The following is a 13,647-nucleotide window of genomic DNA, read 5'->3' on the forward strand; positions in this document are numbered from 1 at the left end:
CACCTCCCTGGGAGACTTCTCTGTAGAAGACTTCAAGAAAGATCCCTGCACCTTCCACACCTGTTGTAGGAGGTATGGCAGCTATTCCTGAGCCTTAAGTACTCCAGTAAGAATGAAATGATCTATTTGAGGTGTTCTGCCAAACGGGCTCTAAAAATAATTATGATTAAAAAATTTTTTTTCCAGTGAATATGAATGCTTTAAAACTAAGTTTGTAAAAACAAAACAAAACAAACAAAACACCTCCTCAATCTCTGTTGGGTTAGACACCCAAAGAAAGCAACCAGAAGCTGAAATTTTGTGGACAGAACATAAAACGCCTTTTTCCTACTTCTCTGTCCTCCTCTTCTTCCTTCAGTCCTGTTCTTTTTCCTTATCATCCCTGCTTTTACTTGCCTGATCTGTTTTGTCTGGGGAGGATGCCTAATACAATGTGTGATGCTATGGGCTTAGTGAAATGCTTGTCACAGCTCAGCTAGCCTAGCCAAAGGGGCTGATGGAAGCAAAGGTAAGTTTTCTTTTTTGACATATCTTTGGTTTCCTTCAAATCTAACACAGTCCATCATTTTGAGCATTTATTAACCATATCATTTAGATGTATAATTATAGGCATCTTTCACTATGCCTTTCTAAAGAGGGTAATTTTCATATATTTTATGCATTGTAGAAATTTTGGTTCATGTGAAACATAGTTTGAAGGGAAATCAAGTTACTGTTTCATTTCCCTCTTTGAATAAATAGAAAGATGTTCAGGTAAAGCAAAGTGATTATGATACAGATCTCACCCCCTCCCTCCCCAACCTCCACCCAAGCAAAAGTTTCCAATGGTTCCCCATACACTTTTGGAAACAGAGCTTCGTGGCATATGGAAGGAATTTCTACCCCCTGCGTATGAGCAAACCCAACTGGTTTAGTTGGTTTGGCCAGGTCTTAGAAATACATTGACAAACACGTGTATGTCAGGGGTAACTTGTAGTCTTGCTGCTTATATTGCTCCTGGGGGGAATAAGAAATTCATGTAATATGAACAGTCTAGTTTTTAAGAAAACTGAAATAAATTAAAAATAATTAAAATCCAAAGTTCACCTTATGAAGGTGTGTGCCTTTAGTAATGCTCAAATATAGATTTTTAACATACACTCTGATTTTCTGTCTGCCAAAAGAGGGAAAAATCTGATAATATCTGAGTGTCATCTTCCTCCAAGCAATTAGCAATGCATTATCTCCTATATTGCTGTTTGATTTCATTATTGGTTCTGGCTTCTTAAAGAAATAAGGGTTCCATAGGGTTACTGTAGGATAGGTCAAGAAAAACCATCTAGTCAGTGTATTTCATCCATGATATCTTATTCCGTATTCCCCATTCAACAGAGAATTAGGCCATCTTCTGTGAAGCAAAGCCTTACCTCAAAGAGATGGTGCTAAATGAGTTTTCAATGAGGATAGCTTGTGTGAGCATTTGGGTGGTATTACCCAAGGGATTCATTAAAGGCTCTCTGTTCTACAATAGTAAACAATTAAACACTCTATTTTTACAAAGTTCTGCATCCCAGAAATCTTTTGCATCTTTATTCCAGGCATGAGTGTCATTACCTGGGAAATTCAACTGAGGAGTATTAGGTAATTTATTAACATTCTCTACTTAGATCCAGCAGTGATAGTTTAAGCAGCCTCAAGAGAATCAAAGGATTTTTTTGTGATCAATATTTATTACTTAAACTATAAAAGAGGGAAAAATACAACTAATATGTACCCAGTTGCAGATCATAACTTTCCTAGTTATTAAAAATGCAGGAAAGTTAATGGTTTTGAGATGTTTCTTAAGTTCTCACTAGTTTCATTTTAAATTTCAGTGTTTTCTTCTTTTTGTCTGAACCATCCTTTATTTACGTGAATCACTCTTTACATTCATTGCTTCACTGATGCTACTTCACTGGGTTTTTGCTTGAATAGGCCAGAAAAAGTCATCCCTAGACTACATCATCAAGAACAGTTTGTATATTTCAACCTTCAGCTTGTGTCTGCATCTTGCATTACTTATCAATTCACTTTTATGCCTGGGCTACTTATTAGGTTTGCTCCTCCTCTCTCTTTGCCTTGATTTCCCTCTGAGTGTAAACATCACTTTTCCTCTGTAGAATGAGTTGACCTTTTGACTTGATTAAGGATAAATGCCATTGACTCTCCACTTCTGGAGGCCAAGGGTTTTACAAAATCCCACTGGGACTTATTTATTTATTGTTTGAAAATGAATATCAAATACTATTCCATATCATTTTAACGAGATGGGTGTGAATCTTTTTTTTCTACTTTAAGAATAATAAGAATTGTTACTGTTGGAGGTATCAAATGTAACTAAATAGTAGGGCATGAGAACCTTCAGTTTTGTGGGTTTTTTTTGAGATGGAGTCTCGCTCTGTCATCCAGGCTGGAGGGCAGTGGCGCAATCTCAGCTCACTGCACCTTTTGCCTCCCTGGTTCACTCCATTCTCCTGCCTCAGTCTCCCCAGTAGCTGGGACTACAGGTGCCTGCCACCATGCCCGGCTAATTTTTTTGTATTTTTAGTAGAGACGGGGTTTCACTGTGTTAGCCAGGATGGTCTCGATCTCCTGACCTCATGATCCGCCCGCCTCGGCCTCCCAAAGTTCTGGGATTACAGGCGTGAGCCACCGCGCCTGGCCTGGTTTTTTTTTTTTTTTACATTTTTATTCATTGGCCATCACATTCCAAAGTTTTACAGTCAAATGGACAGTTAAATATTTGTGTTTGAATCTGACCACTGTGAATATCTCAAGGATACCATAAGAGCTGATGGACCTCCAAACGTTAGCATCACTGGACTGAGAGAAAGCTCGTTTTATATCTCTGTAGGTACTGTCATACCAATGAAGCAATGTTCCCAAACTACTATGTTTGTGTTAGTCATTTTCCACTTATCTTGTCCCCAATCATAAAAATTAAGCGATGTACAAAAATTGCCTAAACAACAGATGCCACCTTATAGAAGATGTTTTAAATAGCCCGTACTTGTAGCAGTTCTGCCTTCGTAGCTAATGTTCTCCACGTCTTTCTTCACTTTTTTCTTTCTTATTGAAGCATTTGCATGTAGAATAAAGAGGATAAAAACATAAAAAAACAAAGACAGATTTGTTTTTTCTGAGAACATCTGTTCTTGTTATAAAGAATCCACATGATGTGGTCCATTTTCTTTCAATGCCCTCACTGTTGGCTGTTGTGATGGCAACTGTTACATCAATCTTAGACCTGAACTTAATAAGATAATGAAGAGTAGTATCTAATCAGTTGAAAATATAGGGAAATTCTGTTGTAATACATACATTTTATGTAATATTGAGACAAACATACAAAGCAAGATAAGCTGAGATGTAATCTAAAATGGTTTATTGTAGAATTACTTTATTCCTAAGATTCATTGCTCTCATGGCATCACTACCTAATTTTGAGTGCATTTGGTCCTTTAGGTTTCCTTACTAAATGTTCAAGATTCTTGTAAATTTGGGTTGCCCTTGAGCTTTGGGTGCATTCTGAAAATTATTAAATGTAAGTCATTTGCTGTGTACATTGTAATTAAAAGAAAGTTTTTCACTTTGAAACTCTGTTTATTTTTCAAGAGGAGAATTCCTCCAAACTTGAACTACTACCATAGCTCTTATAACCAGCAGAAAATAGGAATACTAATTACTCAAAATTAAAAGGTGTAGTTTGAAATTACCTAGAGATTTATATTCCCCTGTATAAAATGTCTTCAGTCTTGGAGAGGAGGGAGGAGTGTAGCTAGTGACAGTTACATAATAAAGCTTTCAAAATTACTTAGATAAAATATATTGACCCTAATTGATGGTTACCATAGAAACAGACTTACATAGACATTGATTATTCAGGTACTCATTAAAGCTCCTACTATGCACTTGGCCCTGTGCTCAGTATATGTTGGAGCCAAGTATATGGTTTTCCAAACTATTTCACATATATCCATAGGGATATATTAGCCACTTATATGTTGTATCATTTTATTTCCTAGTCATTTTCAGGAATGGGGCTTTCCACATATAGATTGACTAATCCAAAAATATTTAGTCAGCATCTTTCTTCATGAGCTCAGCTATCCTCCTACAAAGAGCAAACTTGGTCTGTCTTCTGCTTCTATGTAATCTTCTTTGTCTTTTAAATTTGCATTTCAGATCAATAACGATATACATCCTAAAAGAATGTGACATTTTCTTCTTTTATTAAGTGGATCATTTTAATGCCTCTGTGTCTCTCTTGCCATCTTTTTCCCCTAAGTACAATTCCTGTTACCCTTGATTCTTTATAGGGTTCACTTGAACGTTAGCTTGAGCATCTGGAGCATGGATCTCTTGAGACAACTTGGTTTATTCCTCTATTTAGTGGCACTTTATATTAGTCATGCTTTTGTCCTGAAAAGTTTCAGTTTTGGAACTTTACATCATTTCAGTTTTTAGGTATTTGGATCCTTTTGGAGGATGATGAACAATGGGAAAATTCTGGGGGCCCTCACATTCCCTTCAGGAGCATTATTTACGATGGGGTTTAAAACTTGACAGTATTACTATTGTAATGCTTACTATTGTGATTTCTATGGTCGTGAATCCTAGCAGGACCCTGTGTTAATGGAAATGTCAAGTTAAGGCATATGTGTTGCAAAGTTCTTTTCTCATCCTATTGGTGGATACTCTCTAAAAGCCAGACTGGTGTGTCATGCCAAATGGCCAAATTATTCTAAAGGAAAAATACTATGGTAAATTTCCTATATCTTAAAGAAATTCGTCTGGATTCTAAAACTTTGAGAGATTAATGACTGCTAACTACAGCTTCCTGTAAATGATTGCTTACTGCCATTGGCATTTGAAAACCTTATATCTAAGATAAAAGAAGGCACTATTTTTCTCATTACTGTACCATTATCCTTTATGTTTGATTTGAGACTTTTGCATTTGGGGACTCCTACAGAGAATCCACTGGATCAGTAAAATTCGAATGGACTTTGGGTGGAATATAATTCCTTGAATGCTGCTGGGTCATGTGCACCAGTGTGGTTTTGATAGCCCTGATGCATGAGCACTACTTTCAGAATTGATTCTAACTTTGGCACTTACTACCATCCTTAGGCAAAGGACCAGAGACCTTGTATGCAGGGCAGAAGCTCAATGACAATGAGTGGCACACCGTTCGGGTGGTGCGGAGAGGAAAAAGCCTTAAGTTAACCGTGGATGATGATGTGGCTGAGGGTGAGTATGACCATGGTGAAATTCGTCTGTCTTTTCTCTCATAGTCCTCTCAGTCACTGAGTGAGCAAACAGTGTTTTGCAAAACCTTTTATTTTGCATAGTAGAAGTCACAAATCATGTTTTCTGTTGACAAACTCAGGCAAGGCTAAGAAGGTCTTCCTCTGTATTTTACAACCTTTTCATCAATGTGCGTTATGGAAATTACCTACTAACTATAACTACATATTTATGGGTCTCTCTCCTTAGGTGTAGAGTATGTGTCTGGAGAACAGATGTAGGGTTCTACAGATCCTTTTATTATTCAATCATTCAAAAATCACATGTCAATCATCCTCCCATATGCCAGTTCCTTCCATCAGTGAGTGAATCACTCTCTAGTAGAAGAGATGGGCAAACCAGAAATTCAGAACATTACAGGTAAAAGTAAGGACTAAAACAGTGCATGATACTTAGAAGGTGCTGAATAAGGTTTGGTTTAATTAATTACTTATTTAATCATTATTAATTATCTATTCTGCACTACACACCATTTTACAAGGCACTGATAATACAGTGGTGAACAAACAAGCAAATCTTTGGCCTGGTGGAATTTACATTTAGAATGTGGAAAGAAACATTCAGAGCTCCACACAATCAATAAGTATTTCCTAAGAGTCTGTTCTATGTCAGCAGCATGCTAGAATTGCAGAAGATAAAATGGAAACAGATGAGATTACCTGTTCCCTCAAATAATGAACCAATTAAGCAGATCAGATAGGACTCTGGTATTTGAAAACAGGACCAAAATATATAATGAGATTCTAATTTTGATGGGTGAGATTACAATTTGTCAATCAGAAGAGAGAATTACCCATTTGGGCTGGAGAAATCAGGAGTGGTTTATAAACGTAGATCTTCAGACTGAATTTGATGGTGGATGTAATTTATGAAGGCTGAGGTACAAGAAAGAGGGTATCATCAAGTGCCATTTTACATGCTATATCTTTTTTTTCTTTCTTTTTTTTTTTTTTTTTTTAGACAGTCTTGCTCTGTCGCCCAGGCTGGAGTGCAGTGGCGTGATCTCGGCTCACTGCAAGCTCTGCCTCCCGGGTTCACGCCATTCTCCTGCCTCAGCCTCCCGAGTAGCTGGGACTACAGGTGCCTGCTACCACGCCTGGCTAATTTTTTGTATTTTTAGTAGAGATGGGGTTTCACCGTGTTAGCCAGGATGGTCTCGATCTCCTGACCTCCTGATCCACCCGCCTTGGCCTCCCAAAGTGCTGGGATTACAGGCGTGAGCCATCGCGCCAGTCCTTACATGCTATATCTTATAAGTCTTCCCTCTCTGATATTCTAGAGCAGGACACATCTATGAAGCAGAATTCTTATCCATATGGGAAAGAAGATTTGGGGCAGCATGGGGTACATGGGCAACATGAAACACTGTTGCCATCAGATCTGGGCCCTGACGTTAACTTGCAGGACGTTAGGAAAGTTAACATTCCTGGGCCTTGTCAAATGCAGTCAGTGGCCTAAGCCATCTCCATGGTTTCTTCTGTGAATAAGACAGTCAGTAGCCCTGGGGGTCTAATATAATCATTGCCACTAAAATATTTTATGCCTTTGAGATAGATATACTAAACCTCTTTTTCCTAATTTCCTCATTTTTAAAATTGATATTCTATTATTTCTATGGCCTTTCCAGCATGAATATTCTGTAATTTGGCGTCTTATAATTTAATTTTATATTCATGAGCCTGAGTTTCTATACTTCTGGAATCAGGAAATATAGTAAGATATGTACGTGCATGTACAGGTGTGTGTGTGTAGAGAAGGATAGCCTGTGGATTAAGGAAGAGCATCTAGGCACATATCCAGTGCCCAGTAGGCATTAGAAACTCTTAGCTGTGTTAAGCATATCAGTTCCTTTAATCTTCTATCATTCACTATAGCCTTTAAAGGTAAGTGTTCTTAATGACATTTAAAGGAAGCATAAAACTTTGAGAGCGTTGTATAATTAAGCTCCAAATCCATGTCAGTGTGATTCCACAAAATCATTCTGCTTGCTGTACTTCAAAATCCATCATAAGAAAATAATTTATCTTACAATATGGGAAAAATATAATGGAATGGGTTGGAGTGAGGTAGGGAATGCATTAGCTTATTAAAGTCTCCTAAGAAACTTACAGGAGGTAGGCCACAACACTTGACCTCTCCCTCACAAAAACAAAGACAACAATTACCCAAAACACTTCGATTACACATAGACATGACTTAGAAGTGGGAGGTGAAGTTCCTCGTCTACATGCCTGGAGCATAAATTTGCATTCTGAAATGAACATTTTAAAAGAGATGTACAAATGGTTACACTATTTAGCGCCCACAGCCAACCTGAATTAATTATTCAAGAACTGTATGAACTGTTGGTGCATCTGGATCCTGCAAAGGATAAGTCACACATCTCTTGCTCACTCCTCTGGGCTTGTCTCTGAAGGGTGGTGGGATTCACAGCCGCTTCTGAAAAGCAGCCACTAGATGGCGACCTCACCCTGATCTCTCCTGACAGTGAGTTCGTTTCATTTTCCCTGGAAAATAAATGCTCCAAAAGTATAGTCATAAAGAACTACAGAGCTGAGGATACTATAATGTGTCTCTCTCAGTCATTATTCTTTTATGAAAACTTTGGAATAAAGCTATTTGTAAATTGCACTTTCTTTTACCACTAATAATTAAAAAGCAGGGCCAAGTCACGAAATGCCATTATCCAGTAATTTGATTTTTTGAAATTAATGAAACTCTTTCATTTTCAGACGTGTCCCCCCAACCCCCCGAACTTCACTGCTGATGGAAGAAAGCAGCCAGAAGGATAAAGAAATTTGAGAGAGGAAAAGTGCTGTTTTGCTTATGAGTTACAATCTTGGGTTGCTTTTTATAGTGATAAGGGGTTGGGAAATTTTAATTTTAGTTCACAGAAGTCATAAAATCAGGCAATGAAACTAAAATACCCACAGTCCTCAAGTTATTAAGTAGTATCTCATTGGCTTATTTAGTAATCCCTTTAATGTTCTTTAAGGCCCCCCTAGTGTGTCCAATTTCAGCTAGTTTATAGAAATGATGTAAAGAATAGGTCTGACTCACAAGAAATCAAAAGCAAGGATAGAAATATTCCTCAGCCTTGTGTTTATCATTTATTGTAATGTGATTGTGTTCTTGGAAAAGCATTAAGTTCGGTTGACAGTTAATAATAATCGATTGATCTATGTTTCTATTATTAAGAATACATTACTATACCAAGCATAACTTGAGTTATACTCCTCAGAATTGGGGCCTAATGCTGCATGAACTGCCTCCTCTGCCTAGAACTTCTTGCTAGTACAAAAACTTGCCCTTGCTAGTAGAAAAATTTGACTACACTGGTTCTTGTTGCCTTTTCCTGTCCTTACCTACATAGCATGTATAGCACCAAGCTGTAAAAAGTCATTTTGCAAAATTTTCCATTTAAAATGTATTTCTCATAGTAATTTTTAAAAACTTGATAAAATAGGATTGAGGAGTGTTCGGTCAAACAAAATGAAATGGAGTTCTTTATTGCCAGGCTTATTAGGAGACTTTAATAAGCTAATGTACATTGCAAATCATTGATAAGTATGCAGTATTTGCTAATTTTTTTTTTTTTGGTTCCAGAAACTTTTTTTACTGAAGTATTTTATACCACATACTTACACACTTTTAAAAAATGCTGATATTATGGAGAAAAGGATTTGGGACCAGTAGAGCTAGGGAATTGTGGGCAAAATATGAAGATTCTTGACTGGTACTCTGTAAGCCTTCGTTTTCTTAACTTCTCTCCCCAAGTCTAAGGGCCATGAAAGGTCAATTTGCTTCCTCTCAGCGTTTCCCATTATTATTCTTTTTTGCTGAGCTCTTAGTTTTGACCAGGAACCTCATGTGTGGAAATGGTGAGGACCCAAGCCTTGACCCCAAAGCAAATGGCTCAAATACAAGCCCCTCCCCCAGGAGTTAGGAATGCTGGCTGTGCTCAGACCCCTCTGGTAGCCACTGGGGGACATATAGAAGACACAAGAGGTGGCCTGTACTTGAAAAGAGCCCACATTCTCACACAAAAAAAGAGAAAAACAGTAAGTGAAATGACCACAACATGATTCAATCATTTCGGAGGAAGGGAGAGAAATGAATGCAGCATAATTAGTAATAGCGCACAGTTTAAGCCATAGGCACTCTATTAAAAACTTTACATGTGTTGATACGTTTAACCCTGCTAACTTCATATCCGTTTTACAGATGGGGATCTGAGGCATAGAAAAATTCAGTAACTCCCCCAAGGTAGCCCAGTGAAGAAGTCTTGGAAGCAGAATGCAAAGTCAGGCAGTACAGCCCTGGACTCTCCATGCTCATCCACTAGATGCTATTGCTTCATAGGAATAGGAAGCTACAGCTTGAACCTGGCCAGAATTTTCCATAAGTATATGTCCTTCATCACTCTAAGAGCTGGTTTGTAGACTGCTTGTTGGCCATCAGTGCAATATGGAAGTGAATGTGTGACAAGGAGGCAAGGCAACAATGCTGCTTTAGGGAGGGTGCTGGATATATTACCCATGAATTAGATGGAGTGACATTCTGATACTGGGCCATAGGGAAGAAGTACAAACTCCTCACAACAGCTTCTACATGGAAATTTCACCAGTTAAATTCTACCTACTGCTTTTCTTGGGCAATGATGTGCGGAATAAGTCAAACCTTTTTTCCAAAGACAGTTCATTGTACTAGTAAAGATATGGGCTTTGGAATTAGCACACCTGAGTTCAATGTAGGGGTCTACCATTTACCACCTGCATGAATCTTGATCAAACTGCTTAACCTCTGCAAGCTAAATGTCCTAACCTCTAAAGCAAGAGAAAGATACTTCTCTACAATTTTATCGTGATAATGACATTTCATAGTGATTATGCAGTATTTAACACAGTGCCTGCCTTATATGGAATTTTCAGTAGTCTTGGTTTTGGCTTGTTATCTTTCTCCCCAGTTACTTCTCTTTCCCCTGAAGTTTGAAAGAAGCTGCTGTGAGGTATGAATATATTTGCCCCTTAAGTAGAAAGGAGGTTCAGTTTGCAGACAGCATTCAGAGGAGATGAGTGAAAGGTTTCCATCACTACTATTGATTAAATGACGCATAGATTAAAAAAAATATTTGGTTGGTTTGGCACAGGTTTCAAACTTTCAGCAATATCTCATGCTTTGCACAGGTGTAATAATATACTTATTTTTTGAAGTATACACAAAGGAGTAAATTCGTTTAGCACACAGTGAAGTCAATTCTTTTTCTTTCCTTTTTCTTTCCTTCTTTTTTTTTGAGACGGACTCTTGCTTTGTCACCCAGGCTGGAGTGCAGTGGCATGATGTCGACTCACTGCAGCCTCTGCCTCCTGGGTTCAAGCAATTCTTCTGCCTCAGCCTCCCAAGTAGCTGGGACTACAGGCGCGTGCCACCACGCCAGGCTAATTTTTGTATTTTTAGTAAAGACGGGTTTTCACCATGTTAGCCAGGATGGTCTCGATCTCCTGACCTTGTGATCCACCCACCTCAACCTCCCAAGCCAATTCCTTTTCTAATTTGATCTCACATGGCCTTCTCCCCCTCCCCTCACCAACTTTTAGTTGAGGCTCCTGTGTGAGTCATCCTGAACTCCCAGTTTGTGTTCCTGGGCTAAGCTCCTAAATCCACCATTAACTTCACTTCTTGTACTTATCCACATCCACGCTCAGTCTCTCTGCTATCTCAATAAACACTTTTTTTTTTTGCTGTGAAAAATTAATTTTCTAGTGAGCAGAATATCCCAACCCCTCAATCCTGGAGATCAATTCATCCAGAATTTCTCTGAAAGTTCTCAATTTGACTTTAAAATTGTTTCTTCAGATTCCTTTTGGAACCCCAGTCTTCACCAGAGATTCCCCATTCTGACTTCTTAGTTCCCATCTTAGATTTTTTTCTTTGTAAAATAAAAATTAGCATGACTAGCAGCATCATCATAGTTCAGTTTCTCTGTTTCTGTGGATATTGACTATGACTCCCCCTCCCCATCATTTTCCAGCCCAGCTCCCCTTCCTGGTAGGAGTAGCTATAGCCAATTTGACAGTAGATGTTTCTTTCAGTCACTTTATTAATTTAGAGCATGCGAATTTAGGTTATGTTGCTTTGTATTTTCACAGCCAGTCTGATTTTTAACACTAAGCAATTTTATTTCCTAGTTATTTGTTAGCAGATTTATGTTGCATTTTGATTTTTATATTTAAGTTAACCAACATCTTTTTTTCTTATACTAAGAGAGTGATTTGTCACTAGTTGTCAAAACACCGCATAGAAGCTCATAACATGTAAATCTAATTTTTGTGCTTATAGGGAATATGAGAAATTTTATTATTATTTTTTTAGAGACAGCATCTCGCTGTGTTACCTAGGCTGGAGTGCAGCCTCAAACTCCTGGGCTCCAGTGATCCTCCTACCTTAGCCTCCTGAATAGTTAGCACTATAGGTACATACCTCTATGCCTGGCTAATATTTTTTTTTTTAATTTGTAGAGACTGGGTCTTGCCGTATTGCCCAGGCTGGTCTTGAACTCCTAGCCTCAAGCAATCTTTCTGTCTCGGCCTCCCAAAGTGCTGGGATTACAGGCATGAGCCGCTGTCTCCAGCCAATTCTTTAAATTAGGTCTGAGTTTTTTCCCAAAGAGATAAAACCAATATTGAGCACTTAAGGGTATGATCTGGTTTAGGCTCCCAGATACTGAAGTTTAAGAGACCTAAGAAAATACAATCCTCCCTTTTTTTGTCACTGGAATTCTGAGCCAATAGAGAAAATATTGCAATGAGGATGGAAGGCAAATATCATTTTAATTAGTAATAACACACATTAATAATATTGCTTACACCCACTGAACTTCAGAATTAGACAGAATTGCCCACTTGAATAGTAGTTCAGAACTGGGCAGACATCCTTTGTGGAAGCAAGGCTTGCTCCTGTAACACCCATTCTATGGATGCATGCAGTAGAATGGACATTTCTGAAGTCAGCTTGCTCCAGCAAAGAGAAACAGGAGGTGTTAGGGGCTGAGCTAAGCATACACAGCTTCTCTTTGCAGATTATCCTTAATATTTCTGATTATGTCACTTCTTCAGGAAAGTTGTTAAAGAGGAAATGAAGAGATGCTATCAGTCTTGCTAATGGAGTTTTTTCAATGTAGAAGGTAACAACAAGAGAGGACAGGAAGAAAGAATTCCCCCTGTAATGCTTGGCAGTAGAACATGGTTTGTTATGTTTTAACATGATTTTTCTATATAAATGTTGAGGAAGCCAATTTCTACTCTGGCCACATGAATGATGTTTTTCTTTATTTTGTTATTAAAATTTCCAGTCTCTTTGTATTTATTTCAAGCCCTCCTTATCCCCTCTGCCCTAGTCACTCACCACTTCTAGGTAAAATAGGTAATAAAAGTTCTAAATAGTTCATTTGTATCAGCTGAAGATATTTCCGTTGTGAATGTCAGAAACCCAACTCAAACGCTTTAAGCATGAAAGGGAGTCTATTGCCACACAGTTTGAAAAAGCCGGGAGGTGCCTAGCTTGATCCAGACTCTCAAAGGACAGCACAACTGATTCTCTTCATTTTGTAATTGTCTTCTGGGTTGCTAGTCCTCTGATCCCTCTGATTTTCTTATAGCCTCCAGGGACTCAAAGCTTTCTTCTTACCCCTCCAGCAGTCCTTGCTTGCCAAGAATGCCTCTTTCCTAAGTGTACCAGCAAGAGCTCTGGAGCTGAGTGTGGCTGGGATGGCTTGGGTTGTTGCCAGTTCTAAGGGTGGTCCCTAAATCAGCCACAAGAGCATCACTGTGAAACTTGTTAGAAATGCAGATTCTCAGGCCTCACCCCAGACTTTTGAATTCTAAACTCTGAGGGCCTAAGCCCCCCAGGTGATTCTGATACACCCTAAAGTGTAATGACCGCTTTTTAAGTCTGTAGTCCAAAGTCTGTGACAGTTAGGGGGGTAAAGTACATTGAGTGGTCTAGGCTGAGTAGCTTGATTAGGGTCAACTTTATCCAGTCCAGGTGGTTGAAAGGTCAAGAGGGGTGGGTAGCTTCCTAAAGAAAAATTACGTGTTATTATAAGATAAAGTAACAGTTGCTGGGCAGGTAAACTCAACTGATAGTCTATAATAGAATCCTTCCCACAAGTACTAAGTGGAGAGTTATTACGAGAAAAAATACTTGGTAGTGATGCCCAAGACTTGTGTGTTGTGTCTTTACAAGGGTCAGAGCAACAAAGGCCTTTCTTCTTATAGTGTGTATTAGTGTCCAGTGATTCTCCTGAATGGAGAATACCAA

The 13,647-nt window shown here is 38.5% G+C and overlaps 1 protein-coding gene across 45 annotated transcripts in view; it reads left to right on the forward strand.

Moving 5' to 3' along the window:
- The window catches only part of NRXN3 (neurexin 3), a 1,722,001-nt gene that overhangs the window by 783,016 nt on the left and 925,338 nt on the right, over positions 1-13,647 (forward strand). For all 45 annotated transcript variants that reach the window (XR_010151246.1, XR_010151247.1, XR_010151248.1 and 42 more), the window contains one exon: positions 5,152-5,271. Coding sequence is in view for 42 of the 45 variants with exons in the window: in XM_063793837.1 (XP_063649907.1) it covers positions 5,152-5,271 (120 nt within the window). In the remaining 3 variants the exon portion in view is untranslated. The remainder of the gene's footprint in view (positions 1-5,151; positions 5,272-13,647) is intronic.

Source organism: Pan troglodytes, chromosome 15 (genome assembly GCF_028858775.2).
Source record: "Pan troglodytes isolate AG18354 chromosome 15, NHGRI_mPanTro3-v2.0_pri, whole genome shotgun sequence".
Lineage (NCBI taxonomy): Eukaryota > Metazoa > Chordata > Mammalia > Primates > Hominidae > Pan > Pan troglodytes.